The sequence below is a fragment of the Mastomys coucha genome, unplaced genomic scaffold (assembly GCF_008632895.1).
Source record: "Mastomys coucha isolate ucsf_1 unplaced genomic scaffold, UCSF_Mcou_1 pScaffold9, whole genome shotgun sequence".
NCBI lineage: Eukaryota > Metazoa > Chordata > Mammalia > Rodentia > Muridae > Mastomys > Mastomys coucha.
This window is the reverse complement of record NW_022196915.1, coordinates 6,824,440-6,849,332: the sequence shown is the minus strand read 5'-3', so window position 1 is coordinate 6,849,332 and position 24,893 is coordinate 6,824,440. Positions and strand designations below refer to the sequence as shown.

Here is a 24,893-nt window from a genome sequence, read left to right as displayed (position 1 = left end):
GAAGAAGAAGAAGAAGAAGAAGAAGAAGAAGAAGAAGGTGGCAGAGAAGAAACACCTCTATGAGATACTCCAAAACCTTTAACACTGGGCCACTGGATAGTGCTATAATGAAATTCTGTTGACTTCTGACTATGTCATTGATAAATGGAGAATTCTTATGTCCCTTTTCTTATGTTTTCCTTTTCTACATGTATGTCTGTGTATGCATGTGAGCATGTGAGTGGGCACACACAGGAGGGCACATGTTCACATGTACATGTGGAGATCCAAGGTTGATTTGAGAATTATTCTTTATTGGTCTTTCACTTTGTTAATTGATACAGGGTCTCTCAACCAATCCAAGCCTGGTCAAAGGGCTAGTCCTTCTAACCAACTTGCTCTGAGGATCTTCTGGGTCCAACCTCCAATCTTGGAATACCAGGTTCCCAACCACCTAGTATTTATAGGGATGCTGGGGCTCCCTGGGTCTCACGTCTGTGTCACAACCAAGAACTATCTCCATAGACTGCGCCCCTTTCTGGTCTTCTCTGCTCAAAGCCCAGCTGGTATACATGAACAAACAATCTCATTATTGGACAAAATGGCCCTGCTTTCGTGCCTGCTTGCATTTAGTGCATATATTTTGATTGTAAATTATTTGGTATAGATTGTTAATTGTTCTGTGTATAGAGTATTTGAAACATATGCAGGTTGGAGGTGAAGTCCATTTGCTCTCCATATGCCTCCTATGGGTTAAGAAACAGAACATCACCATAGGGAACCTCTGCATGCCTCTCTAAATCAAACTTCCAGCCTCCTCCCCAGACATAAGCAGCATCTTGATGTTTGTGCTAATCTCCTGATAAGCTATAATAAACTATAGAGTCTTACTTAGCTGTATGTTCCCCAAAACAGTGTGTATTGAGTAAAAGAAGCACAAATATAGCCAAGCATGAAATGGTAACGTTTTTTTATAAAAGTGTTCAGAAGAGAGGGGGTGCTGTCTGGGTAAACTGCTTTCGGCTTCCATAAGAATTTTTTAAGGACACTCTCTGGGGTAGCATATGGATATGGTCATAAGCAGGTCATCATAAGTTGGGCATCTGGTAGGGATGTAGTGTGGACTAGGAACTGAGTCTAGGGGAAAATATATACCCCAAAACATGGCTTCATCTGCCCCAGACTTTTTTTTTAAGATTTATTTTAAAATTATGTGTATGCTTGTATGTCTGAGTGTGGTTTTTTTTTTGCATGTGTATGCAATTTCTCAAGAGGCCAAAAGAGGGCATCATCTTCCCCGGAGCTGGAGTTACAGAGGTTGTATACTGCCCAACATGGGTGCTGGCAGCTTGATCTCAGGTACTCTGCAAGAGCAATTTGTGCTTATAACCCCTGAGCTGTCTCTTCAGCCTCAGCTCAAACTTTGTGCTTTGCTTAGTCTACTGTAAACTCCTGGAGTAGAGCAAAGTTCTTCTGCAGGGTGAAATGAGGTCCTTGGGTGGTACAGAAATCAAGAAAAGCTGCATTCTTGCCAGGTAGATAACGACAAATCTAGCTATCTTAGCCAGACTCACCCAGGTCTGAAAAAGTAGGTCAATAGAGGTACGGTCCTGGTGGTGACAGCTCTCAAATATCTGCTGTTTGAGACATGCTCCTGTAATCTTGACAATTTGACCTTTATGCCTGTGGACAGCTGCTCTCATCATTACCATGCCCTTGGGTATTTCTTTCATTCTTTGTAAGTTGAACTTGTGTGTTGTGTATCTAATGACTGTCTATTCCTTGATTTATCATCTCTTTGTTGTGGACCACATCCTCTGGTCATTTCCCGAGGAAGGGTGCGTGAGGAAATTAACCTGCTAAGACTCTGGAAGTCTAGAACTGTTGTTATTTCATGGTACTTGATGGAGTGCAGGGCTAAGTCAGATGGATCTGCTGTTCTGTTAGGGGTTTGAAGCCATCTCTCTTTTTACTCCAGGGATTCTCACTGAGAAATCTGAAGCCACTCTGATTCTAGACATTTGATATTCTACCTGATTATGTGAGAACTGCTTTGCTCCCTCTAATCTGAAACAAGACACTACTGTATGTGTGCCTTCTAAGTTTTCTTCTGTGTTTTTACTAAGCTGAGTATTAGAGAATTCTATGCTGGTAAATTTCTTGCATTATTTCTATGATAATTTATTCCCTTCTTCCTCTTCATCTCCCTCCTTACCTTTCTTTCTCCCTCTCTCCAAAACAAGGTCTCACTATGCATTCTTGGTTGTCCTAGAACTCACTGTAGACCAGGCTGGTCTCAGACTCACAGAGATCTACCTGCCTCTGTCTCCTAAGTGCTGGGTTTTAAGGTGTACCCCTGGCTTTTTTCTCTTTTCTAAGATTTTCCATCATTTTAGTATTTTCCCTTCATGATGTGTCCCGCATTCTTTAAAATCTGTTTTCTCTGAGTTTCTTTCTAGAAAGTTTTGACCTTATCATAGGAATTATCATAGAAATAATGCAGTAAATTTCCCAGCATACAACTCTCTAAGTCCTCAGCTTAAGGGAACAGATGTTTTTTCTCCTTTTTTCTTTTTTTTTTGGGGGGGGGTGTCTTTTATTTGTTTTTCGAGACAGGGTTTCTCTGTGTAGTCCTGGCTATCCTGGAACTCACTCTGTAGACCAGGCTGGCCTTAAACTCAGAAATCTGCCTGCCTCTGCCTCCCAAGTGTTGTGATTAAAGGCATGCACCATCTCTGGCTGGCGCTTTTGCTCTTGTGTGGAATGTCTGTGGGTGCTGGGGAAAGGGGACATGATTTCTCAACACTGTCTTCTCAGTTACAGCTTTCCACTTCTACTCTCACTTTCAAGAGTGTCTAGTAGTATTTGATTGCTCCTTTTAAGATATGTCATCATGGGGGGCTGGAGAGAGGGCACAATTTCTTAGAGTGCTTGCTGATCCTGCAGAGGATTTGAGTTTATTTCCCACCAGCTCTGTCAAGAGACTCACCTGTAATTCCTCCAGGAGGAATGAGCACCCTTTTCTGACCTCCACAGGCAACTTATGCACACAGACACACCATTTAAAATAGTTTGGTGTGATGGTGCACACCTTTAATACCAACATTTTGGAAGCAGAAAGATCTCTGTGAATTCAAAGCAACCTGGTTTACATAGTGAGTTCCACAACAACCAAGGCTACATAGGCAGACCTTGTCTCAAACAAACAAACAAACAAATAAATAAAGCCAAAATAAAAAACCAACAAAATAAATAAGCAAAATAAAAATAAATCTTAAGATATATTATCTTGCTGGATGTGGTGGTGTATACCTTTAATCTCAGCACTCAGTGGGCAGAGGCAGGCAAATCTTTGAGTATAAGCTCAGCCTAGTTTACAGAGTGGGCCAGTTCTACAATAGAGAAACCCTGTCTTGAAAAACCAAAAGAAAAAAAAAGAAAAAATTATTATTTCATCCTTGTTCCATGGGTGTTCTTCATTCTCATAAGAATATTAATTATAAAATTTTATTTTATATAATTTTTGCTTTTGCCAAGTTTCTTTCTTCTATTTGATTTTTAGCCTTATTCCCCCATGTTAGAGTCTTTTCTTAGATACAAAACATGGGTATGTGCTCTTGACAATGAATGGGAAGCTAAAAGACAGAAGGTAGGTCTAAGCAGGTAGGTGGGCCTATTAGCTTTGAACCCCCAAACAGGGAAACCTTGCTGGGCCTCCTGTTGAGATGAGCACCTAAGATCTTTAGGTGCTATTATCCAGGTGGTCAGAGCACCCCAGTGAATGAACTTCCTGGGTCTTGCCAAGAAGGTAAGTGTCTAGATGCCAAGGAAGGATTTTCAGAATCAATTTTATTTCATACATTGTTTCTACGAGGACCACAGAGTGGGAAATGGGAAAGGAACTGTTAGTTCATGCCTATAGGACTTGTTGCTGTGTTCGGCACTAGGTTTTCCCTCATACAGCAGATAGAGTTTACTGTGGTGGTGTAGGGCGTAAAAGTGCACACCTGTTTTAAGAAGGAACGAAGTATGGATTTTCAGAGACAAACTATGGAGCAGAGACTGAAGGAAGGACAATCCAGAGACTGCCCCACCTGGGAATCCTTCCCATATTCAATCATCAAATCCAGACATTATTGTGGATATCAGCAAGTGCTGGCTGACAGGAGCCTGATATAGCTGTCTCCAGAGAGGCTCTGACAGTGCCCAACTAATACAGAAGTAGAGGCTCATAGCCATCCATTGGACTGAGTACAGGGTTCCCAATGAAGGAGTTAGAGAAAGGACCCAAGGAACTGAAGGGTTTGCAGCTCCTTAGGATGAACAACAATATGAACTAACTAGTACCCTCAGAGCTCCCAGGGACTAAAACTCCAACCAAAGAGTACACATGGGGGGACTCATGGCTCCAGCAGTATGTGTATAGCAGAGGATGGCCAAATCGGTCATCAATGGGAGGAGAGGCCCTTGGCCCTGTGAAGGTTCTATACCCCAGTGTAGGGGAATTCCAGGGCCAGGAACTGGGAGAGGGTGGGGTGGTAAGCATGGGAAGGGGGAAAGGAACAGGGCATTGTTTTAGTTTTGGGGTTTTTATTTTATTTTTTTCTTTTCTTTTCTTTTCTTTTTCTTTTTTCTTTTGGATGGGAACCTGGGAAAGTAGATATTGTAAATAAAGAAAACATCTAATAAAAAAAATGTGCACACCTGTGCCCTAGCTCATTCACCATTCCCAAAAGGCCAGTATGTCAAACACTGGGAAGTTACTGGACACAGGTCCAGAGACATCAAATTAACTTCCTGTGGTCCAACAGCTGTGACATGGTACAGTTGGGGTTCAGATCCTATTTTACTTTAAAGCTCTGCATTGGCTTTTGTTTTAAATTATATATTTTTGAGACAGGGTCTCAGTATGCAGACAGGCTGGTCTCAAACTCACAGATCTTCACCTGCCTCTGTCTCCCGAGTGAATGCTGGGACTAAAGCTGTATGCCATCACACTGGGTCCTAAATGATGTATATTTTTCCTAGTAAGGAAATTCATGGTTATTATGCATAGGTAGGAAATACATAAAGTTTCAGTTAAATGTTTAAGAAACAACCATAAGGCCACCACAACACTGGACCACAATTTACAATCCATGATAATATCATTGTCTATTTGATTCTTCCCTCATATAGCTCACTTAGGCTGGCAAAGCTATACTATTGCTAACTGCATAATATCAAGCCAAGGGTGCCAGGCATAGTCAGGATGGGGTCCCAGGTGCCTGGATAGAGAGCTGATTGAAGTGGGCACAGAGAAACAGTTCAGTACCATGGAGAGTTCCCCAACATTCCCTGGCTAGGAGCTGCTTCCCCTCTGTGTAAAAGACCACAGACTTAGTGGAGCATGTGTCCACTATGTTCATAGCAGCCTTATTTATAATAACCAGAAACTGGAAACAACCCAGTTGTCCCTCAACAGAGGAGTGGATACAGAAAATGTGGTACATCTACACAATGGAGTACTACTCAGCTATGAAAAACAATGAATTTATGAAATTCTTAGGAAAATGGATGGATATGGAGAATATCATCCTGAGTGAGGTAACCCAATCACAAAAGAACACACATGGTATGCACTCTCTGATAAGTGGATATTAGCCCAGAAGATCGAATACACAAAGTACAATCCACAAACCACAAAAAACTCAAGAAGAAGGAAGACGAAAATGTGGATACTTCATTCCTTCTTAAAAGGGGGAACAAAATACCCATGGAAGGAGTTGCAGAGACAAACTATGGAGCAGAGACTGAAGGAAGGACAATACAGAGACTGCCCCACCTTGGAATCCTTCTCATATTCAGTCATCAAATCCAGACACTATTGTGGATGCCAGCAAGTGCTGGCTGACTGGAGCCTGATATAGCTGTCTCCTGAGAGGCTCTGACAGTACCCAACTAATGCAGAAGTAGAGGCTCACAGCCTTCCATTGGACTGAATACAGGGTTCCCAGTGAAGGAGCTAAAGAAAGGACCTAAGGAACTGAAGGATTTGCAGCCCTTTAGGACGAACAACAATATGCACTAACCAGTACCCTCAGAGCTCCCAGGGACTAAACCACCAACCAAAGAGTACACATGGTGGGACTAATGGCTCCAGCAGCATATGTATAGCAGAGGATGGTCAAATCGGTCATCCAATTTGGCCCTTGGCCCTGTGAAGGTTCTATGCCCCAGTGTAGGGGAATGCCAGGGCCAATAAGCAGGAGAGGGTGGGGTGGTAAGCAGGGGGAGGGGGAGGGAACAAGGGTTTATTTTTGTTTTTGTTTGTTTTTTTTATTTTTTTATTTTTTTCCGGAGGGGAAACTGGGAAAGGAGATATCATATAACATGTAAATAAAGAAAATATTAAAAAAAAAAAATCACAGACAGTTGGGATTTGGGGCTTGAGGATAGTCTCTCTTTGCAACCAGGGAACTAATCTCCTAACTCAATTGAAAAGGCCCTGTGGAAGTGGACATGATTCTCCCTACTATTTATCCTGCTACCCACTAGGCTGGAATGCCTGGCTGTTTTCTATCTACCCTTTAGTGTATTTGATTATTAATTTCTTCCATAAGCTTTCAGGGCTCCCTTTGCCCTCACCCTCAGTGACCTCCCCTCCACACCCATTTCTCTTCATCTCTCTTGACATCATATGTGCCACATTAGATTATAACCATCCAGTTGTTCTAATTAGCCTATGAATGTTTTTAGTCAGGGATGGTCTCTCTCTCTCTCTCTCTCTCTCTCTCTCTCTCTCTCTCTCTCTCTCTTTCTCTCTCTGGATCTAGTAAGCGCTCATGAATATGAACAAATCAGATAAGGCCAGGTCTGGAGATATGACTCAGTGGTTAAGAGTACATGCTGCTGATGCAGAGGTACTGGGTTTAGTTCTCAGCATCCAGATCAGGCAGCACATGACCTCCTGTAACTCCAGCAACAGGGATCCAATGCCTCTGGCCTCTGTGGATACCTGTACATATGTGGCACACATAAAACCCATGAACCCTCATATGTAAATAAAAATGTATAGCTCTTTAAAAGTATATTTTAATTAAACAAGGTTTAAGGAGATGGCTTAGTTGTTGAAGTGCTTCTGCATAAGGAAGAGGACCTGAGTTCAGATCCCGAATACCCACGTCTAAGATGGAGTAGTAGAGTGTGTCTGTAAGTCCAGTGCTATGGGGTAAAGATAAGCAGATCTCAGGGGTTGTTGACCAGCCAGTCTAGTCAAATCAGTCAGCTCTGGGTTGCGTGAGAGACCTTGTATCAAATAACAAAGTGGAGGGGCAGATGATTGTTCACTGCAGTTGTGTATATTACATGATGTTTAGACATAGCCAAGGTCTTGTGTACATTACATGATCTTTAGAAATATCCATGGTCTCTACTGACAAAGTGCCAAGAGCACTTGTTCCATAGGTTGTGACAGAAAATATTATTTACAGACATCAACAAATATCTCTCAGGCAGCAAAATTTCCCCTAGCTGAGAGTTATCTTCAGTGGTTTCTACTACCTTTAGGTGGTGTCCCTATTTAAATACGGGGGAAGGGTGCTCCTGCATGTGGAGGTCAAAAATTGAGATCCAATTGTCTTCCTCAATCACTTTTCTCTGTTTCATTTTAAAGATTTATTTTTCCATCATATGTTTATGTGGGAGATCTATGCATGTGTGAGTCAAAGTGTCCACAAAGTCTAGAAAACTGTGTTGGAACCTCTGGACCTGGAGTTCCAGGAGGTTATGAGCCTCCTGGCGCAGTGTTAGGTACTAACACGGGTCTTCTGCAAGAGTGGTGAACACCGAGCCAGTTCTCCAGCCTTTATGTTTTACTTTAGTTTTCAAAACAAGGGCTCAGTCCCTGCCCCAGCAAATTTCTAAAGACAGAAAGCTTTGTCCTAGGGATTAGTGAGCTCAGAGTCATGGAAGACAGATGGTCAGACTGAAGAAGCTGCTCTTATCAAGTTCCAGCTGCTAAGGTCTAGTGATTTTTTTCCAGACCTCTTTACAAGATGTACAATGGTTAGATTTGGGCTGAGGCAAAGCCTTGAGGTGCTCAGCTATGTGTGTGTAAGCTTCTGGAGAATGGATTTGTCACTGAGCAGCTTGGAAACAGTCAAAGCTTCCTGGGCTTTGCAGTAACCTGGAGAATTCGAATTTAGAGAGAATATCAGACAAGGACCACTCTGCCTCTAGTACAAAGAGAGAAAATCCTTTCACTAGGTGGAGAGGGCATGAGGCCCTTGTGCTTACAGATAAGCAGTAGGAAAACCAGGGATGTTTAACATGCAGGGTTGTCTCTTCAAAGAAAGAGATTCATACCTGTTTTCTGCCCAGAAGGCAGAGAATGGATGAGGTTAATAGCCTGGTGACCTGTGCTATCTGTATGGCCAGGTCACAACTGGTTCTCCAGACTTATATTTATTCCAGACTTTTCCTCCCAAGACCCTTATCTTGAACCCTGTTTCTCAGTCAATAGAACTCATCCTTAGGGAAGGCATCACCTGCACTTTACAAATGGAACAGAGGTGGTTAATAGCTCAGTGACCTCTGTGCTATCTGTATTGCCAGGCCACATCTGGCTCCCCCTTCTCCCTAGATCCTTATCTTGAGCATTGTTTCTCAGTCAATAGAACCCATCTTTATGGAAAAAATCACGTATACTTTGAAAAGTTTCAGTGTAATCATGTCTTAAACTTTGTTGTTCATAAAGGATTGAGTTAATTGCCATCAGGAAACTATTTTTTTCCAAAAATTTACTGTGCTTAAATATGCCTAAAATAAACTTCTCACTGTCAGACTCCAGAAGTTTGAACTAACACTGCCTACTGAGTCATGTTGAACTGGAACTTCTTCTTGCCTCACGTGGATCACTATTCTGTTGACCATGGAGTTTGCAGAGACCACCACAATTAGGAAAGTTTAGTTGGTGGTTCTGTAAACGCAGGGTGGTGAAGGGTCTCCTGAGGGAAAATGTGGTCCCAGCCAGCTCTCTGTCAGTATCACTGTAAGAATTTCCCACATACACATACCTTCTAACTAGGCTCCTGTAGAAGGCCTCAGGATATTGTTTCACTTTTCAAAAATTAAATTTGTGTGTATGTGTGTGTGTGTGTGTGTGTGTGTGTGTGCACGTATTTGTATGAAAACACACATGCCATATCCTGTGAATTATGGTCAGAGTCCCTTCTTCCACTCTGTGGGTATTGATGACTGAAGTCAGGTTGTTAGGCACCTTTACCTGCGGAGCCATCTCACCACCATGACACACCCTCCTCTTTTAAGTTAAAGTACCAAGTGAAACAGCTCAGTGGTAGCATGCTTGCCTCACATTATATAAAACCCTTTCTGTATTAGTTACTTGTGGGATGCTGTGGTAATTAATATACCTGACAGAAGAAACCCAAGGGAGGTGCAGTTTACCTGGGCCCAAGAAGGCATTGTGTGGCTGGAGCAGCATGGGAGGAGGGGCTCAGGAGATGTCAGCTGGGGCTTGGCCCAAGCTTGTTCACATCAGGATAAATGAGAAAACAGAGAGCTCAGGCTGGAAGCAGAAGTAGAAACCATCTTCTAGGCCCACCTCCATTAATACACCTTTGCTAATGAGGCCATGGTTTCAGAGGACCCAATAACCCTAAAACAGCATCATTAGCTGGGAATCAAGTTTTAAACATACTAATCTCTGGGGATATCCCCAGAACTGGGGTGGGGAGGAAGGAGAGGAAGGCAAAAAGAGATGGAGAGAGGAAGGAAGGAAAAGGGGGAGGATGAGAGGAGCTAGAGGGAGGAGACAGAGATGGGTAGAGATCTGGCTCATGTCTCTAAATTATGTAAGAATAAAGGTCTCTTTTCCAACTGGAAATAAGTAAAACAAATAACAGCCAAGAAGGAGGCTAACTTTTGGGATGGCTTCACTCCCCTTCCATCATTCCACCTTGCAACAGAATGCAGTAATGGCTCCCCAGGGTACAGAGCTTTGAAATGACTGACAGCCAAAGTAGCACAGAGAAGGGTCAACGTCCCAGTATGCTGGGCCAGGTTCCTATTGTCAAGAGGGGGACAGCTTTGCCTCTGGGCCTCAGCATCTGCTAATGCTGTTAGGATGAAACATGGGTCTCTCTGGGCTCCAGACACTGGTGTCTTAGGCAAGACTCTTGAAAGTCAGAGGTTGGAGACAAATATGAGGGTTGAAACTGGAGGGAGGTGGTGTCAAGAGTCAGGAAATGCTGTAGGTCCTGTGAATATATTTTAGCAAGATAGCCAGGTTTTAATAAGGAGCTTAAAGGTCACAAGAGCTTCATCTCCACCCGTAACTGTGAGGCAGGATGCCCTGAAGCATATATGATGGGTTTCAGGGAGAGTTTTATGGTGGGGTTGACATAATCATTCTTTCTTCTCATTCTGATGAGGCAGCCTGGGAGGCTGGTGGCACTCACCACGGGGTAAGCCCCAAGGAGGACAGAGGGGGCCAGAGTACCTACCCATCCAAGGTTGGTTGGTTATTGGTGTGCATATGTATGATGCTCTCCCAATACCTTTTTACAGGTATGTGTGGTATGCATGTGTATATGGAGGCCAGAGATTGACATCATGTGTTTTCCTCCATTGCTTCCCACCTTATATCTACCTGCCATTACATAGGTACTAGGAACCTGAACCCCAGGCCTCATTCTTGTGTGATAAGTGCTCCACCTGCTGAGGCATCACCTCCCCTAAAGGGTTTCCATTCTGGCTCTTGTAGTAGTTGAGCCAACACTCCTGCAGCCAGAGAAAGGCTCCAGGTGCTTATAGACACCATCAGCAAGACTGTAATTTTAGGGACTATTGGCAGCAGCACTGATATTTCATGGGAGTAGTACGTACTTATTGAACCCTGGGAAGGGAAATTCCAGATCCTTGATCTCAACCCCAGGCTTGGTGGGTCACTTTCTGTCTATGTTTCCAAGTCTGGTAGGAAATATTACATGCTCAGCTGTCAGACATCTTGCAGTGGTCTCAAAGCAGATCTAGTGGTCACATACTCATCTCTCTACCATTTGCATCCTTTTTTTTTTTTAAAGAAGTATTTGTTTTATGTATATGAGTACACTGTAGCTATCTCCAGACACACCAGAAGAGGGTATCAGATCGGTATCAAATCCCATAGCAGATGGTTGTGAGCCACCATGTGGTTCCTGGGAATTGAACTCTGGACCTCTGGAAGAGCCATCAGTGCTCTTAACCACTGAGCCATCTCTCCAGCCCCTACCATTTGCATTTTTAAGCCTGTCTAGATAGAACATGCGAATAAACAAGTCAGGCAAAACAGTGTCCTTGCAGTTAGATAGCAAGAATCACTGGACTTTTGGGATCCATGGCCCAGAAAGGCTAGGTAGGATGAATGGAGTTCCATTTGCGTGTGTCCCACTTCATACAACAGCTGAGTGTCCCCCAGAACACTCTTCTCTGGGTTTCATGCCTGGGATATCCCTTGGAATACAGAGCTTAAGCACTGCAGGCCATCCATTTGTGGAAGAGTCATTAGTAGAGCCTGGGCTGTTCTCAACAGTTCCTTCTCCTCCTAGGGTGCCACATCCTTGGTATCTTCTTCAAATTCGCAAGAGCAGATGGAGTTGAGTCAAGCATGGTCACCCTGGAACCCACTTTTCTGGATCTTCTACTACATATTCCTAGTGCCCGTGTCTTCCATTCTCTCCTCCCAGTTTACTTCACTTGCACTGAAACAAAGTTCTTCAGCTGCAAGAGCAGTGGTAGTCATCAAGATGAATGGCTCCTCAGTTCTCTTCTACAACACCCCACAAGAGGTTAGCTAGCTTCTGGTGCTGGGGAAGTCCCTGCTCTGTAAGGTGGGGTACTTTGATACTAAGATAATCAGCCCCAAGATGTCTTTTTGCTTTTAATTCCAAATTTGTCATCTTGTAATACCTAATTCAGTTTTGCCATCTGTAGATCCCACAATATGATTCTTCTATTCCATTTACAATAACACATTCTTTTAAAAAAGATTTCCTTTTCATTATGTGTATGCCTGTTTTTCTGTGTGTGGGTATGTCCTCATGGACATCTAGGCATGTGTAGGCACCTATAGATGCCAGAAGAGGGCATTGGATCTCTTGGAGCTATGTGTGGTTGTGAGACATCTGTGGGTCCTGGGAACTGATCTTGGGTTCTCTGCAAGAGAAGGAAGCATTTAGCCCCTGAGCCACCTCTACAACCCCAAGCAGTAAGTTCTGTTGATAGTGTTGAAAAGTGCCTGGGATGATTTCACACGGACTTTCCCCTGGCTCAGATTATTCACTGCTTTTACCAGCATGGTCTTCAGCAAAATTGTCTCATCAGAGTATTTGTCACTGCCTAGAATTATGCTAATCCTACAAGAAACACAGCAATTTCAGAGAAAAAGGGTATTTGGCCTAGAAGATCAGAAGTGCCAAGGCTGGAGAGATGCCTCAGTAGTTAAGAGCACTTGCTGCTTTTGCAGAGGACCAGGGTTCTGTTCCCAGCACCCACATGGAGGCTCACAATCACCCAAAATTCCAGTACCAGGAGGGATCTGAGGCCTTCTTTTTATCCCTGTAGGCACCAGGCACACATACACGGTATATATAATACACACAGAAAAACACTCTTACAAATAAATAGATCTAAAAATAAATGCTTTTCAAGTACCAAGGCTGAGAAACCCTGAGCTAATATCATCTAGGCCATTACCATCTACACAGTCCTATGGCTTATCACTGAAAGCATAATGCTCCAAGTTTAGGAAGCACCTGTAAGGACAGAACCAGTTGTTAGGGCTGGAGGGGTGGCTCAGTGGGTAAAGCACTTACTGTGCAAGGATAAGGGCCGAAGTTCAGATCCCACAAACCCTCGTAAAGCTGGAAGTGGTTGTGCATATCTCTGAACCCGGTGCTTCTATGGTAAGATTGGAGGCTGAGACAGGGTAAGCTTGGGAGGTCCCAGGTTGGTGATTGTGACATACTCAGGGTCAACGAGATCCAGTATCAAACAAGGTGGAACATCTGAGATGGTCCTTTGACCTTGATGTATGTGCTATGGTACTTGTAGGCCTGAATTTACACACACACACACACACACACACACACACACACACACACACACACACAGAGTGTTGAGAACACAGGCATACAGCTGTCCTCTTTCATTTTGATCCTGAAAGCAGCTAAAATATCCACCATGTGCCATGTAAAAGGAAGGGATGCTGTCAGGGAAAGAATCAAAGTTGGATTGAAACAAATTGTTCTTAAGCCAATGATTAAGATGCAAAACACAATTATAAAAACATAATGCCAATGTAGAAAAAGGCAGAGTTCCCACTGAGCATTCCCACAATGCTCTAGTAGTAACTAGAGTCCATTTAGGTTTTTAATCATGAAGACATGCGCGTGAAAGAACATCTCTATCCATTTTTTTGCCACCCAAATGCATGATAAAATTTTATTTCTATTTTCACCCAAGGCACTCATAAAATGTTGGTGTTTCTTGACTTTTAGGGGAGGGTAAAGATGAGCTGCCAGCTTATGTTTATTCCTGTAGTACAAACTCTAGGTTAAGATGGTTTTATTGCTAAGTCCTGTCATTTTATTCAAACTGTTCTAATCAGTGGGCTGGGGGAGATGGAGTCAGCCTTTAGTGTATTTCATAAAACTAGCATAATCCAAAATTCCAATTCCTTCAAAGCAAAGTACATGAAAATTACAGGAATGGCTTATTAAGGAGACTAGAAAAAAAATTCCTAAAAGAAAAAAAAAGCCCAATCACACTAAATTCAGCTTTGAATTTTATAAACTAGCTGAATTTATTCCAAGAATGAAGCAGTCGGCTGGCTCAGCAGGAGATGGAGAGAAAGCTCAGTAGCTAAGAGGACTTGTTGCTTTGCGGAGGACCCAGGTTTGATCCCAAGCACTCACATGGTGGCTCACAACCATCTGTAACTCAGGTTTAAGGTGCTCCGAGGGCCTCTTCTGTGGGCACCATGCATGCAGACAGAATGACCATACACATAAAATAAGAAAATCTATAAACAATTTTTGAAAAGATGATTTAACAACATAAAGTCTGTTAACTGGGTGAAGAGAAAGAATCAGGTATGGGCACAGGACCACAGAGGACTTCAAAGGCAATATCATTAGTACTGGGTGTGTGCTGGTTAGCTTTGGCTATGTAACCAATAACCACAAGCTTTCAGTGCCATGTATTATATTATATTATATTATATTATATTATATTATATTATAAAATATCAACTAGACATTCTTATACATTTTGGGCAAGCTGGGGGTCAGCTACTTTAGACAGTGTTCAGTAGACAGCTCAGCTTAAAAGTGCAGGTCTATGGGCTGGCTAGGTAACCATGCACAGCTCAGGTGTCTCTTGCTGTTCCTTGACCAGATGACTAGGCATTGCAAGTTCTCCTCATGGCTACGCAGAACTAAGAGGGTGCACTTGCTTATAAAAAGAACACATTTCAACCCTCTGCTTGGATACTCTTGCCACCATCCCATTTTGACAAAGCAACTTTCCTGGCTTGGATTTAAGTTTAGAAAGAAAGAAAGAAAGAAAGAAAGAAAGGAAGGAAGGAAGGAAGGATAGAAGGATGGAAGGAAGGAAGAAAAGGAGATAGGGACTGGAGAGATGGCTCAGAACTTAAGAGTATATATTATCTTTGTAGAAAATATGAGCTCAGTTTCCAGCACACACATCAGGTAGCTTACAATGGCGTATAACTTCAGCTCTGAGGATTCTGGCCTCTGTAGGCACCTGTACACACACACACACACACACACACACACACCACAGATCCAACAGCATACACATAATTAAAAATGAAAATATACCTAAAATCAAAAGACAGAGAAGTCCACAGAGTATAATGGTATGGATCAGAGAGAGTATATAACTGTAGCCCACACTCAGAACATAACACAGGGCCACAGGGTACATGCTATATTATTATTTATAATTATACATATACATATAGGCATATGTGGATATATAATTTTGTATGTACAAAATATAATAAAATTAATTCAGCTTTTCTTGGCTCACTCCAAAGCATTAAGTCTTATGGCAGATAACAGATATTTATATATTTTTTGTAGTTCATTCCAATAAAAGTAGACTTTGTCTTTCAACTTGAATGTGCCTTTTTAACACTGGACATTAGATCGCATGAAGTTTTTCTTTTTTGTTGAAGCTACATTTTATCTTTTATTTAAAAGATAGTGACAAGAAAGAGATATCTGTACAAGTTCACTATGGGCACACACACATAAGCATATTTATACACATATACACTATATATACATATACAACTATATATACTGTGTATATAGTAAATAGTATATGTATACACAGTATATATGCTATATTTGTACACACATATATATGTATATAAATATATGTATATATGTATATAAAGTATACATAATTCACACATACAATAATTCTTTTTAGACTCAGGCTTCAAGAGATTATCACTCTCTCTGCTTAAATGGGTTTTCAATCTTGGAACAATTAGTATATTGGACCAAATACTTCTTTGCTGTCCAGGCTAGTTCTATGAATTATAGGATATTGATCAAGAGTCCTAGCTTCAGTGACTAGGTGACAGTAGTAAGGCTCTCTCATCTTTGGCTTTTCCAAGAGAAAATAAATTCACGAAAATCACACATTAAATGTATTTTAGAGAAAACTTTTTTTTAAAAAAAATTAAAGGTTTATGAGTATGATTGTTTGCCTATATGTATATATATACACAATATATATGCCTGGTGCCTGAGGTCAGAAAAGGATGTTGGATCTCCTACAACTGGAATTACAGATGGTTATCTACTACTGTGTAAGTATTGGGAATCAAACCCAGGTCCTTTGGAATAGCAACAACAAGTGTTATAAACCTCTGAGCCATCTCTCCAGCCCTCCAGGAAACAATTATTTACTCTCCCACAATCCTTATTTTTAAAGATTCATTTTTATTTTTAATTGTGTGTCTCTGTGTGTCTATATATATGCATGGGTACCTGAGGAGGCAAGAAGAGGGCACTAGGTTCTCTGGGGCTGGGGTTACAGGAGGTAAGCAGCCTGATGTGGGTGCTGAGATTCAGGCTCCATCCCTCCACAAGAGCAGCACATGTGCTCTTAGTTCCTCCTGAGCTCCCTATCCCGCAGTCTCATCTGAAGAGGAAATGAACTTGGCTTGGTGGGATTTGTTCTTCATGATCCTTTCATCTCTTCCTGCATCTCATCTTCCAACCTCTTCAAAAAGGACTTAAGTTTACAAAGTATCAAAACCAATCTATAATAAGAAAGCACAGCAAATGGAAAATGGGTCACCAAATCAAGACAGAACAGGAACGATGCCAGCACTTGCCTGGAAAGTCCCAGCTAGCCTCAGCTGATCCGTTTCCCACTCTTCCCTACCCATTCTATGATCTTTCAAAGGCAATCTTGGCTCCTCCTGTTATTCCAGCTCCAGATGCTGGCAAGATGACCTCTGAATCATCCCTGTTGGTTCCCTTAGTTCTGCCACGCCTCCTCTCTTAATCCTTCTGAAGGCACCACATTTCTATCAGGGACACTAATCACAACAAGCCACAGATCCCCATGTATTATTTCTATGTGCCTTCTCCATGTGCTCTAAGGTTTTAGTGTTGTCAGGTGACAAATGCAATGAACAAAAAGGATTTGCAGTCTCTAAGGAGAAGCAGGCCTACTTTTGATGAGAAAGAAATATTTCATAGCTTCTCATCATGACACTGCCATAGAAACTCCACTTTGGGGGTTGAAGAAATGGCTCAGCAGTTAAAAATGCTTACTGCTCTTGCAGAGGACCCGAGTTTAGTTTTAGAACCCACACCCAGCTACTTCCTGGAACTCTAGCTCCAGGAGACCCGACACCCTCTTCTGGTCTCCACAAGCAATTGCACTCACATTCAGACAACACACACATAAAACAAACAAACAAAGAAAACCAATTACTACCCCCCCATTTCCCCTCTCTTATCATTTCTAATCCACTCAGGACTGAGTTTTCACATGACTTTTCTGGTATACGGTTGCTATCTGGCTTCAGTGCTTAAATATCACTCACAGCTATTGTTCCCATTACAGGTCTCCATCTATTACTTCCTAAATTCAGTTTTCACAGTCCAAGAGCCTACATCTGGATATACAATAGGCACCTCAGACCCTTGGCATAGCCAGAACTTTCAATGTTCATCCCATTATCCTTCCATTTTAGTCTCCCTCCAAAAAGGAGAGGCCCCCAGCATCATTCACCTGTTTGTCCGGGATAGCAATGAGCACAGAGGTAGAAAATATCATTGGAAGCAATTGGTTCAGACTGAGCTAACCAACACACCAAATCAAAGTGGGCAGTGGACTAAGACACTCTCCCTTCCTCCTGTTATAGTCATCCTGGGTTTTAGGATGTTCTGTGAGGTCAAGCACACTAGCTACTCAGAGCACTGAACTTGATGTTTCTTCGGACTGTAGCACTCTTGACCACTTCGGATTGTAGCTACACGACTCGACCACTCATTTCATCTGGTCTCTGCTTAGATAACAGCCTCTGATCACTGATCAGAGCTGCACCATCTCCATTACTAGTTTTGCTTTTCCTCACAGCATTTATCATAACGACATTTAATACATAGTGGCATGTTTTGTCTGTGGCTCATCTTTCCGATTAGAACGTAGAAAGCAAAGGTCTTTGTTTCATTTGTGACTCCTCCCTCCTGCTCTCAATCCTCAATGCTTGGTACGGAACCCAACACATAGCCCTAGACAAATATTTGCTAATATATAGGACTCCATTTTCTAGCCAGACGTTGGGGACCAGGGCGCTGAGGTGAGGAGCAAACACGTCAGAACTGAGTTCTGTGGCCCAGAAGGTTCTCATACTTTAAACTCAACCTTTTAGCCTGAGAAGACGGACAATCAGTTAGTTAGCGTCACGAGAACTCCAGGTACAGGAGGGTCCCCGAACGTCACAAATCCTAGCAAAAATCCCGAGCGCGCTCAAGCTACGCGCAGGCGCAACAGAGAGCCACCTGCGCAGGCGCACTGCGGCCTCGGACAGGCCGAGGCACACGCCAGAGAGCTGGCGGGCGCGCGCCATGGAAAAGCGGTTAGCCGAGTTCCGGGAGGCCCGCAAACGGGCCAGTCTGGTAGCCCAGCCTGCCACGTCGAGCCAGAACTTGCAGACCTTAGGAGCGAAGGCGGAGCCAGCGGCGGCGACCCCAAAGACTTCCACGGGCTGGCTGAAACGCTTCCTGAAGTGGAAAGCAAGCCCCGCCATTGCTCAGGCTCAGCCCAACCAGCCTCAGGTGAGGAGAGAGGCCTGCACTTGAAGCTCCGCCTCCGCGCGGGGCCACGCCCCGCTCTTCACAAGCCTCTCCCAGGATTTCTGGCGCTCGAGGCCCTTCCCTGTCCTGTGCGCTCTCTCCTCTCCTGCCTCTTGGCTGGATACCGAATTTCCTCAATGTGTGTCAGCACATGATACGTGGCCTTGACGTTTTCCTTCCCAGACACAATCCTGTGCAGCAACTAGTTGAAAACAGAAAGCGAAGGTCTAGGGAGCTTGAAGAAACATCTCTGCTCTCCAGTTGTGCACAGCGAGTTAATGACAGAGATGCGTGGCTGTGAGAAACTGAGTGATAAGTTATTTCTCCACTGGTAAATAAGCCAATTCAAGCCAGATTAACACACACATACATACATATATACATATACGTATATGTATATATATACATATATATGTATATATATACACATATATATACATATATGTATATGTATATATGTATGTATGTGTGTTACATATATATACACATATATGTGTGTGTGTGTGTGTTGTGCGGGTGAATTCACTGGCCCCAGGGAGGAGGCCAGGGAAGTCACCACGAGAAAGGAGACAGAGGGGAGGGAGAAGAGAAAGAGAGAAGGAAAAGGAAAGAAGGAGAGGAAGAGAGAAAAACCAAAAAAAGTGGGTTATATAGTAAAGAGCCTGTGGGGCTGGACAGTTCAGAGTTGGGGGTAGGGTATGCCAGGTAGGGACTGAGAGATGCTGGGAGAACCTAGAGGCCACGTCTGCTTTGGTATGTAAAATATGCACCTCAGCACCTTGTCTTGAGGTCTGAAACCACTGAGCTGTATCCATTGCTAGTGAAGGGTAAAAGATTTAATTGGTTATGGCTCAAAGGTGGCAGTAATTAAGGCTGCACTTATTCATACCTTGGGTAGAGGTAGCTAGTGTCTCAGGTAGCTTGTATTTTAGAAATGGGATTTGGACCCAGAAACAAAAAGGGGTTTGAGACTATGGCCACACTACTCTGAATGCAACTTGATTTCTGAAGCTAAGCAGGGTCTGGCCTGTGGAAAATGGGGTTTGACTACAAAAATGTGGCCACTGTAACTGCCTGTGGTGATGTGCATAGGCTTATAGGCCCTTTTGGACTAGAGAAGGGTATTCAAGTTCAATTGTGAGTGATCTAGGTGGAAAAAAATTGGAGTAGTATGATAATCCATTCAAATCTCTTTGTGGCTTCATATAGTTCTCACACAGGAGTATCCTGGCAAGGGGACTTGCCTGTGAGACTAGAATCCCTGGGTGGAAATATGAAACACTCCAAGGAGGAAATCTGTGTCCTGGTTTGGTTTTTGTTACTGTGTTAAACACCATAACTGAAGCCAGTTGGGGAGGCAAGGGCTTATTTTAGCTTACAGGATATAGACTTACCTACGGGCACTCTTATTTCTCAATTTAGATTCCCTTTTTCCAGAAGAGTCTAGTTTGGGTCAAGTTGACAAGAAATGAGCCAGCACACTATGCTTTTCAGCAGCCACAAGGCCTTAGTTTCTTGTAACCATAACAAGAGCCAAATACACACATAGGGCTGGGTCTGTAAGAAGTCGAATGAGGAAAACAGAGAATAGACCCAGTTTGACCTCTACACAGAACAGACTTTTATTGGTCTGAGAGGCTGGCACACCCAAACCCTGGATCAGTACCTGAGGTTACAGGAGAATGTGCCATGTAGGGTCAGGGACCGGGAGAGCATGATTTTGCCAGACCCAGAAACTGCTTTTCTGGATAAACTACTTTTTGAAAGGCTTGTGTGGGAGATAAGTCAGTTTGTTTATTTAACCTCTGGGCAGCAAGTGAAAGATAAGTCAGTTTGCCTTTTTGATTTACCTCTAGATTCCAGTGCATGTTAATGCTTTCTGGAATTCTATGGGTCGCAGGCATTTTGAAGTCTTTGCCCTGTTTTATGGCCTTGGTTTAGGGGTGGGGGTTCCCTTTAGTAAGGAAGGACTGTAATCCTAGCTACTTAGGAGGCTATGGCAGGGGATTGTAAATTCAAGGCTCAACTTTGACCCTGTCTCAAAATTTAAAAGAAAGTTTTAAGAGCTAGAGTTGTAGATCAGTGGCTGAGTACTTCTCTTACATGTATGATGTACTGGGTTTGATCTCTAGCACTGCCCAAAAGATAATGGAAAAATGAATAAACAAGTGTAGGAATAGAAATCAGTGGTAAAGGATTTGACTAACATGTTCTCTTACCTAGATTCCATCCTCAGGACTGCCTCCCAATAAAATGGCTGAGTAGTGTTGCATGGCTGAAATCACAGCACTTAGGAGCCCGAGGCAGGCAGGTTGTGAACTTGGAGCTGGACAGCTACCTAAGGAAGACAGCATGTTGAAAACAAAGACCCCACTCTACCCCCAAATCACACTCTACCAGAGCAGCTAATCTTGCTCACATTAAAACCATTTCTTTAAAGTTGATCTATCACATGAGGGGTCCCTGCTCCCTGCAGGCAGTCAAGGAACCAGGAAGAGGTGAGAATGAAAACTTGATTCAGATTGATTTCATTGACCTGGATCAGACTTTGGGGAGTCTAATGCCAGGCCATCTATTTTGTGTGCATATTTAAACACATTAGAATTTGAAAAGGGGTTTCCAAGAGATAAGTCTTGTTACACCATAAAGCCTCAGGTGTCATTACATAGAAATTCCCTTGCAAAGTACATGTGATCTTGAAGATGGGTTCTATAGCTTAATGGCCTAGGATCTGGTGTGGCCTCTGATCAAGTAGCATAAAGGTCGGCAGGCTATAAAGTACATGATATCTCCTCTAAGAATGGGAGCTAAAGATAAAGGTCTAGGGAGGGAGAGTCTGGAAGAATCCTTCTGGGGCTTGGGTGAGGTCTGTCTTAGAGATAGCAGAAGATCACCAGGTCATTAACAATACCCACTCCTGGATGGAGCGCAGGTGTTTTATTTCCTCCACTGAGGAATCGCCCCTGTGTGTTTAACATTCCTCATTTCCCTAGTGCCCCCTCCCCAAACTGCACTGGATTCCTAGTTCAAGGAAGTTTCTTTTATTATATTAGTTCAAGGAAGTTTCTTTAATTAGGAAGAGGGTATGGTTGCTCAGTTTTGACTCCATAGTTCTCTCCACAGTATTCAGGGTTCCCACTTACTTGAGGGGAAGGTAAGGAAGGGTGCGGACGCTCTGCCACGCATTCCCTTCAGTACTGTTCTACAACTCATTTGCCTTTGGAGAACTGTTGATTAGGCATCAGCAAACAGAGGCTTGAGAACACATCTTCCCTCCTGTCTTCCCTCTTCTCCCCTGATAGTTAAAACACAAAGTGCTTTTGACTGTATGTCTCATTTCCAAAGGAATATGAAGTCACCGAGTTGAGCCCAGAGAAACTCAAACTCAAGAGAAAGCTTCCTTTATAAAATCCCAGAAATTGATGAGAGCAAATGCTGGGGTGGGACTGGCACTAACCACTCTGCCTTCCTAAAGAAACTTAGCTTTAGGCTTATTTTCACTGACTATTACCCTTTCTGGGTTTGCCCTGGCATAATTTTTTTTTTTTTTTATCTTTTAGTATTCTTTGGAGATGTTATTCATCTCCTTCTGCCCAAAGTTTTCTTGGAGGAAACTAGTCCCCCAAATGATAACATTCTGTCGTATTGTGGTTAAAAGGCTTGTAACTGTTTAATCCCATGGAAACTTGCTCTCCTATCTGACTCTACTCTAGGCAAGACCCCAGTACAGCAATTCAGCCCTAGGGGTTCATTCTCCATCCTGATCTGCAACTCCGGATCTCTCAACTTTGGCTCAAAGGACCCTACTTGCTCAAATGTTCTCTTATGAGGACCTGAGTTCAATATGTAACACACACATAAAAAAGCCAAACTTAGTGAATCATAATCTGTACTGAGGAGGCAGAGACAGGAGATCGCTTGAGTTCCATGGAGAGCCAGTCTATCCTAATTGGTGATATCCAGGTTCAGTGAGAGACCCTGTATCAAAAATGAATGTGGAAAGCTGAAATAAAACCTGATGTCAACCTTTTCTGTGTGCTCACATGCATGCGTGTGCGTGAGCACACACACAGTCTCTCATATTGCTTTCTATTGTCTGTCTGCCTCTGCATCTGTCTCTGTCTCCCTCTGGAAAGGGTCCTCAGGTAGGAAGCAGCTTGCTACTGGAGGCATGGAAATGTGTTCTCTGAGCCATGCCTATGAGCAATGTATAACCGTACATGTTTCTGTACATGGCTGTTGTTGAAAGACAAACTGAGTCAATATTAGATACAATTCTCAGAGGAATTTCCATATGTGCCCCCATATTTGTCCCCTCTGATTGTTTACCATTAACTCTTCCCATCTCCCAACCCTTTGCCCTACTATCTCCCCATGGCACCTAGTTAAATAAAAAGGGAAGGAAATCTTTAGGCTCTTGTTTTTAAAGACACAAGTCATGACCTTTCTTTAACAGTACAATCAGCATAGAATCCTGTTCCTTTTAAAAGTTGTTGAAGAATAATTTGGAATGTGAGACAACTTTTCCAGGCAGGCAAAGCTGACTTTGTTTCCATTGCACCCATGTGCCAGGCTACAGTATAAAACCCATTTCTTGCTCTGTGTCAAAAAGAGACTCTTAACAACTTGGAAAATAGAGGCTTGCGAGATGGCTCAGTAGTTAAGAATACTGAATGCTATTCCAGAGGACCCAGTACCCACATGGTAGCTCACAACTGTCTGTGACTTCAAGATCTGACACTCTCACCAAGACATACATGTAGGCAAAACACTAGTGCACATTAAAACAAATGTCATCAAAAAAAAAACTTAGAAATAGTGGAGATCAGAGAAAGCTCCTAAAGTCACCTACATGCCAAGGGATTCCCCTAGCATCTGGCACTGTCTTCCCATGTAAGAACTTTGGATTTTAACATGCAGGCAGTGGGATTTTATTGAAGATGTGTGTGCTGCAAGGTGAAGGTGATTTAGAGAACTCATTGAGCAGTCATACACAGGCTGGCTTGGAGACTGGAGAGAGATAGGAGGCAAGGGGTTTAGTTAGAAGATGCATCCCAGGCCTGGGGATGATCGATGAGGACCTGGATAGGGTGGGCAATGGCCATCGCTGATTTTTTTTTTTTTTTTAACCATGTGGAAGGGATTTTTGTTTCCTGTTTTGGGTATGGTCTCCATTTTAGAACTGAGTTACCCTGAATGTTTCAGCCCATCTTATCAAATCAGCAAATGTGTTAACCACGACTGTGTGGCAGACAAGTACTGCAGCTGCTGCATTATCAATTACTGGTCAGGCTCTGTTGGGGATACACATTAGTCCAGTAATCTGAAGAAATGGCTTCCATGAACAGAGCCTATCTCAATACTGCCAGGTTTTTGAGGGGTTACATCTTGCTGAGTGCTGATCAGTGTTGATGTGTTTAGACCAGGGAGCCTAAGCTGTCTGATAATGATTGTTTTAGAGAAGAAGGCAAGAAACTAGACGTCAGTGAGCCAGTAGCCTTCCCAAAGCAGTAAGTTCTGCCTTTTCAGTTGATTCAGATCCTCTCCACTCCATTAGCCGCCCCCCCATTCTTACTTCTGTTTGTTTCTGTGTCCTAGGAAACATGCCAGCAGCCCCCTGAGAGCACAGCAGTCCCCTTGCCTTCCTCCAGCCGCTGGTCTTTCCTGACTAACATCACCTTCTTGAAGGTTCTCCTCTGGTTGGCCCTGCTGGGTCTGTTTGTGGAACTGGAATTTGGCCTGGCTTATTTTGTCTTGTCCATGTTCTATTGGATGTACGTAGGGACTCGGGGTCCCGAGGAGAAGAAAGAAGGGGAGAAGAGCGCCTACTCCGTGTTCAACCCAGGCTGTGAAGCCATCCAGGGCACCCTGACTGCTGAGCAGCTGGAGCAAGAGTTACAGCTCAGACCCCCACAGGGGCGGTAGGACTCACCCCAGTGGTCCTCCCATCCTTGAACATGGACTTCAGAGGACAAAGGACAGCTTGCAGTGTGATCACATTCTCCACTTTCCTCCTGATCTGCTGCACTTTCATCTTTGAACTCCTCTTTGATTTGGGTGAATACCTCTAAAGGACACTCAGGGTGGGGCTGGTGCAGTATATAAAGCCACATGAGAAGGAGGCTGGTTTGTCTCATTATTGGAGCAGTGATACTGGCATGCTAGAGATACACTGCGAGATTCTTTGGTTTACCAAGTGATTTGATGGATGAGTAGGAACATTGGGGCTCCTTTTAAATATTTTAATATTTACATAGCTAAGTTCAGGCCAGGGAAACTGGTCTGTTCCCCACCTCAAATGCGTGAATGTTTTGTCCAAATATAAATATAGATATACCATGTGTGTGCCTGGTACCATCAGAGCTCCAAAGAGAGCATCAGATAGAACTTGAGTTATGGATGGTTATAAGCCAGCATGTGGATGCTGGTAACTGAACCAGTCTTCTGCAAGAGCAACAAATGCTCTTAACCACTGAGACATCTTTCTAGCCTTCAGAAATAGAATAAAAAGTATTTTCAGAA

General features: G+C 43.1%; 1 protein-coding gene and 2 long non-coding RNA genes across 3 annotated transcripts; 2 read left to right on the top strand and 1 right to left on the bottom strand.

Annotated features, from left to right (window-relative positions):
• Positions 1-18,029: 18,029 nt before the first annotated feature.
• Saysd1 (SAYSVFN motif domain containing 1) lies at positions 18,030-24,493 on the top strand. Its single transcript, XM_031362385.1, has 2 exons — positions 18,030-18,353; positions 23,970-24,493. The coding sequence occupies exons 1-2, from the start codon at positions 18,144-18,146 to the stop codon at positions 24,294-24,296; spliced, it is 537 nt and encodes a 178-aa protein (XP_031218245.1). The 5' UTR covers positions 18,030-18,143; the 3' UTR covers positions 24,297-24,493.
• LOC116085008 lies at positions 18,362-23,864 on the top strand. Its single transcript, XR_004116347.1, has 3 exons — positions 18,362-18,702; positions 20,595-20,869; positions 23,831-23,864. It is a non-coding gene; the product is annotated as an uncharacterized LOC116085008 (long non-coding RNA).
• LOC116085009 lies at positions 18,533-20,953 on the bottom strand. Its single transcript, XR_004116348.1, has 3 exons — positions 20,791-20,953; positions 20,591-20,709; positions 18,533-18,573 (listed from the first exon to the last, which is right to left on the bottom strand). It is a non-coding gene; the product is annotated as an uncharacterized LOC116085009 (long non-coding RNA).
• Positions 24,494-24,893: the final 400 nt, after the last annotated feature.

Bases quoted from the DNA above. Each gene is read 5' to 3' on its own strand.
- Saysd1 (XM_031362385.1), top strand. From the start codon at position 18,144: ATGGAAAAGCGGTTAGCCGAGTTCCGGGAGGCCCGCAAACGGGCCAGT. The intron at 18,354-23,969 runs GTGAGGAGAGAG...TCTGTGTCCTAG, and splicing joins CTCAGCCCAACCAGCCTCAG to GAAACATGCCAGCAGCCCCC.